At 25.0% G+C, this 6,781-nt stretch overlaps 1 protein-coding gene across 1 annotated transcript in view; it reads left to right on the top strand.

Annotated features, from left to right (window-relative positions):
• The window catches only part of LOC141342468 (pleckstrin homology domain-containing family G member 4B-like), a 96,278-nt gene that overhangs the window by 39,133 nt on the left and 50,364 nt on the right, over positions 1-6,781 (top strand). Inside the window, exons 5-8 of the mRNA XM_073846916.1 lie at positions 1,385-1,528; positions 1,647-1,740; positions 5,770-5,856; positions 5,948-6,064. Coding sequence (XP_073703017.1) covers positions 1,385-1,528; positions 1,647-1,740; positions 5,770-5,856; positions 5,948-6,064 — 442 coding nt within the window. The remainder of the gene's footprint in view (positions 1-1,384; positions 1,529-1,646; positions 1,741-5,769; positions 5,857-5,947; positions 6,065-6,781) is intronic.

The following is a 6,781-nucleotide window of genomic DNA, read 5'->3' as shown; positions in this document are numbered from 1 at the left end:
CATAATTGTTTTTTATTACATAAATGTGTTTTTGGATAATTATAATGTTCTTTAATTAAAAAAATTATATATATATATATTATACTAAATTACATAATTATACACAATATGAAAAAAATATATATGTATATATTATTATTATTATTGTGTGTTACTATTATTATTATTATTATTATTATTATTATTATTATTCCCTCTTTGTAAATCATCATAAAAGCATCTGCTAAATGCATAAATATAAAATGTAATTATAATTTTACAGTCTTATTAATTTATAATGTTTTTAAACATAATATTTTATATAGTAATTATGATAATTATTTTATGTAAAATTTTTATATTTTGTCAAATTATATAACTATTATTATTATTATTATTTCTACTTATTATTAATACAAATTACTATTATTATCTCCTCTTTGTAAATCACTTTGGATAAAAGCATCTGTTAAACGCATAAATATAAAATGTAATTATAATTTTACAGTCTTATTAATTTATAATGTTTTTAAACATAATATTTTATATAGTAATTATGATAATTATTTTATGTAAAATTGTTATATTTTGTCAAATTATATAACTATTATTATTATTATTATTATTATTTCTACTTATTATTAATACAAATTACTATTATTATCTCCTCTTTGTAAATCACTTTGGATAAAAGCATCTGCTAAACGCATAAATATAAAATGTAATTATAATTTTACAGTCATATTTATGTTTTTAGACATAATATGTCTGTATAGTAATTGTAATAATTTATTACATTAATTATAATTATTTTTATTTTAAATGATTCTATTAAGTTAAATTATATCGCTGTTATTGTTATTATTTATTTATTATTTATTATTATATATATTATCTTTTTTTTTTTTTATATAATATGTGTTATTGCTAATGTTATCTCCTCTTTGTAAGTGACTTAAACAGTCCGAACGTCCGAACAGATTGCATTATTTTATGTATAATCATTTTACTGTATTAATCAATTTGAAATCATTTTCTTTTTTTTAAATCATCTTAAATGTTCTTAATTTTGTGATTATTATTTTAAATTTTTATGATTTTTATGCTATTGGGATTTTAATTCCTTTTTATGTACAGCACTTTGAATTACCATTGTGTATGAAATGTGCTATATAAATAAACTTGCCTTGCCTTGCCTTGCCTAAAAGCGTTTACTAAATGCATAGAATATAATTATAATTTTACAGTCATATTGACATGAAATCAAAGTTTTGGCCAAATTGTGCAGCTCCAAAAGCACACCAAACCTTGAACTTTTATAAACATATTTTAAATCTCAATTGCAGTTTGTATCATTAAAATCTCATTTAGGTTTGCTAGCAAACAGTGTTTAGTTTGGTTTCAGGTCATTCTTTCACCCTGCAGGTAATCAAGACCGCGGTGGGAGAGCCGTGCTGCAGGTGTGCTCCAGGAAGCAGGTGTGGACAGACGCGGGTTTCACCACAAACCAGATCTCTGAGCTGCTCTGCTACTACTGCCACAGACTGCGGTGAGAAACGCTCACTGACATTGACATGGAAACTTCCAGAAAGCAGCGCTCGTGTGGCAGAGCCCAGGCCTTTATTTGCATTGGTTTGGCTAAGTGTCTTGCGTTTCTGTTTTTTCAGGAGGGAGAAGCGAGATCTGGGTTTGACGGTTCTCGTTGACGCTCGCAGGCAGCCGCTCGCGTCCACGCTCTTCTCAGCTCTGTCTGAGTTTCAGGTGAGACGAGACGCTCTTCAAGCACAGATCACGTCTGAATCACACCCCTCACGCCCTTCTTCTTTCAACTGTCTTTGAGACAAACGTTGGTGTTTGGGTTAAGGCCGATGGCTTTTGCATGCAAAAACTGTTTTTTGATGCACTTGTCAAGTTCGAGATTTTGAGCTTTTTGGTTTTTTATAAAGTGTTTTTTCAGACTAGTGGAAAGAAAACACCCAAAAGTCATTAAGTGTTTCTTTTATAGCACTTTATCTATTTGTGTCAATAGAGTTCAATTAAAATACATATTTTAATGAGTTTTTTCTTCTACACTGAGCCATAAATCTCCTTTTCAATAACACTTACACACACCAAACTTTACATTTTTATTCCTGTCTATATTTGGACCTTTTAACCGAGGGATGTGTTCAACATTTAAGAAAAATACAAAAAATGTTTGCAGTAATCAATGTAATCTATCAATAAGTAAGGTGATTACTACTAGTTACCTTTTTACCTTATTCATGCACCTGTCAAGTTTGAGATTTTGGGCTTTTTGTTTTTTTATAAAGTGTTTTTTCAGACTAGTGGAAAGAAAACACCCAAAAGTCATTGTTAAGTGTTTCTTTTATAGCACTTTATCTATTTGTGTCAATAGATTTCAATTACAATCCATATTTTAATGAGTTTTTTCTTCTACACTGAGCCATAAATCTCCACTTCAGTAGCACTTACACACACCAAACTTTACATTTTTATTCCTGTCTATATCCTGAAGGTTTTTACCGAGGGATGTGTTCAACATTTAAGAAAAATACAAAAAATGTTTGCAGTAATCAATGTAATCTATCAAGTAAGGTGATTAATACTAGTTACTTTTTTACCCTATTCATGCACCTGTCAAGTTTGAGATTTTGTGCTTTTTGGTTTTTTATAAAGTGCTTTTTCAGACTAGTGGAAAGAAAACACCCAAAAGACACTGTTAAGTGTTTCTTTTATAGCACTTTATCTATTTGTGTCAATAGATTTCAATTACAATCCATATTTTAATGAGTTTTTTCTTCTACACTGAGCCATAAATCTTTAAATTTTTATTTCTGTCTATATCCTGTCAAGGTTTTTACAGAGGGATGTGTTCATATTTAATTTGCTTGATTTTATACATTTTATTCCCCCAAAAATGCAAAAAAAAAAAAAAAAAAGAATGAAATGAGTGTTTTTTTTGTTTTTGTTTTTAATAGTTTTAATTTAAGTCTCTGTTTTAGTTTAGTTTTAATGATTGGGATCAATGTTTGTTTTGGTTATTAGTATCAAGAATGTTTTTTGTTTTTTTTTGTTGTTGTGAAGTATCAATTTGACCTGTTTGCAAATAATACATTTATTTAAAAAATAGTTTTATATTTTAAAATATTTATTTTATATAAATATATTATAATATATACTAATTATAACACATTTTTATTTTAAAATATGCTTTAGTTAATCATAAGCCTAATATGTTCAAAATGCAAAACTGAAAAATGCTTCTCGTCTCTTCACATTCAGTTATGAATTACGTGAATTTTTCTTTTATGTGAATTTTTTCCATTCAAAATATAGGAATTTGACAAAAACAGTGACACTTTTGCTATTATAGTTATTTAGTTCTTTGCTATTATAACTTTTATTATCTTAATATTTTAAATCAGTTTTTATTTTCACATTTCCATTTTTTGATTAACTTTGATTAACTAATTTTTTGGAGTTTTTTTATATATATGTCTGTATAGTTTTTATTTAAATGTAAGTTTTAGTTTTAGAAATGTTACCTTGGAAACTAGCTGAAATGGTTAAAATTGTACTTTTTGAAATGGTTTTAAAAACTTAATAAAATAGTTAATAAAAATTAAATAATTAGCAATCAAAATAAAATACAATAATGAATTAATTCATAAAAATGCTTATTTAAAATAAAATGCCTGCTGAAAATTTAAAACAGAAACAATCATATATTTTTTTTAATTTAAATTTAAGTTTTAGTTTTAGAAATGTCTTGAAGTGTCTTGGAAACTAGCTTGATTTTTTTTTTTTTTTTTTAAGTTACAGTTCAGTTTTAATGATTGGGATCAATGTCTGGTTTGGATATTAGTAACCAGAATATATTTTTTGTGAAGTATCAATTTGACCTGTTTGCAAAAAATACATTTATTTAAGATATTTTTAAACAAGTTTTATATTTTTTGAATGTTTATCATTTAATACATTTTAAAACTTAAAATTATTATATATATATATATTTTTTTTTTTAATGTAAATGTCTGGTTTAGTCACTCCAATTAATCACAAAGAGCTAGAATTTGACACGGTAACTGCAAGAAATAGTCACTTATTAATCTGTCTGTCACATATTTTCTCATTAAAGCCAGAAACACAGCAAGTTCAGAGACACAAACTCTTCAGAACTTAAACCAAGCTCTTGTGTTACTGTGCTGCTATCAAACCTTTGACACATTTTAGGATGCCATGATGTCTGAAAGCGTATGTGTTCACACACTTGCATAGAGAGGCTTCTGAGTGTAAAGTTGAGGCTGTTTTCAGCACGCTAATTGTCGTGTGCATGGTTGATGTCAAATATCTGAAGGAAAGTCTGTCCTGAGGGTTTGAGGCGAGGCCTGTGTGAGCATGTCTCTCTAAAACACACTCACTCGCAACATGCAAAATATGAGGGAAGAGGGACAAGAAAGGAATGCTTTTTCACTTAAATGTGTTCTTATGAGCACTATTACATGCAATAAATGATATAAACTGTCTAGTCTTTGTCTAAATAAGTATTTTTTTTAATAAAAAACAAAATAAAATAGTGAATAAAAATGAATAAAATCATAAAAATGGAAACAATTTAAATACATAAATGATTTTTAAAATAGAAACAATCAACATAAAATACTTAGTAATAATTAATTAAATCATAAAAATGGTAATTTAAAATCAAAACCAAAATAAGATACCTGCAAAAATGTAAAATAAAAAATATTTTTGAAATGGTAACAATCAAAACAAAATACTTACTAATAATTGATTAAATTGTAAAAATGCTCATAAAAAATCTAAATAAAATGCCTGCTAAAAATGAATAAAATTAATAAAATGTAAAAATGATTTAAAAAAATAAAAACAATCAAAATAAAATACTAATAATTAATTAAAATCATAAAATGCTCATTTAAAATACAAATCTAAATAAAATGCCTGCTAAAGTTAATTAAATTATAAAATCGTTAAAGAAAAAAAAACTATTAAAATAAAATATTAATAATTAATTAAATCATAAAAATGCTCATTTAAAATAAAAATCCAAATAAAATGCCTGCTAAAAATTAATTTAATTATAAAAATGTAAAATAAAAAATAATAATGATTTTTCAAGTAGTAATAATCAAAATAAAATACTAAGCAAAAATTTATTAAATAATACAAATTCTCATTTAAAGGTCAAAATAAAATGCCTGCTAAGATTAATTAAATCATAAAAATGTAAAATACAAATAAATGAATGGTTTTTAAAATAGAAACAATCAAAAAAATATAGTTTAACTAATAAAACATTAAATCATAAAAAAGCTAATTTAAAATAAAAAACAAAATAAAATTCCTGCATAAAAAGAATTAAATCATAAAAATGTAAAAAAATGATTTTTAAATGAAAACAATTCAAATAAAATACTAATAATTAATTAAATCATAACAATGCTAATTTAAAATAAAAAAAACAAAATAAAATACCTGTACAATAAATTATTTAATCCAGTTTTTCCCCAACTGGGGGTTCATGAGTTGATGAAAATCAAATAAATCAATCAAAAAATTGTAAAATTCAAATTATTAATAATAATAAAAATAAATATGTAAAACAATCAAAACACTAAAAATATGTATTTTTTTATTTATTTATTACTTAACCTGCATGCCATGTTAGAATAAACCAACATCAGAGAATCGTAACATGCAAATATGTTTGATTTTATGTTTAGATTTATTAATGCTCTTTGATTTCTTCTTTTTTCCTGTCAGACTCTTGTACCCAATGCACTTTACTCCGTTTTGATTCTGGTGGACAGAGACGCAGCATTAAAAGTGGAGCGAGACGTCTCAGTTCCTGTGAGTAAATGACTGACTGTCTGTCATTCTCTGTGTCTCAGTTTGTGTCAGAGTGTGTTTACATGAGCTGCTCCTCTCTGTCCTTGTTCAGTGTGAAATCCTGACGTCTCTGAAAGCTCTACAGAAGCACATCGACTCATCGCAGCTCACCAGAGACTTTGACGGCACCTTCCCATACGACCACAGCCACTACATTCACTTCAGACAGGTGTGAAAGACAGGGATTTATGAACCCCGTTGACATGAAATATTCACGTTTAGTCCCCCCTGAGAGTTTAATTTGTATAATAATATATAATTATATATTATATTATATATATATATATATATATATATATATATATATATAATATGTATTATTATTATTTTATATATTATATATATTATTATTTTTATTTATTCATTTTTTCATTTTTAGGTGTTCAAGTAAAAAGCAAGTTTTATGATTATTTATTATTATTATTATTATTAGGGATAATAATACCCTTTTGATGTGAAATATTCACTTGAAGCCCCCCTGATATTTTAATTTAATAAATTTCAAGAATTTATCAACACATGATGAGCAGTTGAAAAAAAAAATTTTTTTTATTTATATTTATATAAATATATAAATAATTATTTAAGTGGAAACAATGAAAATAAAATACTAATAATTAATCAGTCATAAAAATGCTCATTTAAAATAAAAACCAAAATAAAAATACCTGCTAAAAATGTATTAAATCAAAAAAAAATTCAATTAAAATAACAAAAATGATTTCAAAATAATATTAAATCAGATATTCCCACAATTTTAATAATTTATATATTTTAAGTTTACATTTTTTATGATTTAATTATTTTTTTATAACAGGTATTTTTATTTTAAATGAGCATTTTCATGGTTGTATTAATTATTAGTGTTTTATTTTGATTTTTATGA

The sequence above is a fragment of the Garra rufa genome, chromosome 9 (assembly GCF_049309525.1).
Source record: "Garra rufa chromosome 9, GarRuf1.0, whole genome shotgun sequence".
NCBI classification, from domain to species: domain Eukaryota; kingdom Metazoa; phylum Chordata; class Actinopteri; order Cypriniformes; family Cyprinidae; genus Garra; species Garra rufa.
The sequence above is the reverse complement of the archived record's forward strand: the minus strand, read 5'-3'. Positions and strand labels throughout refer to the sequence as shown.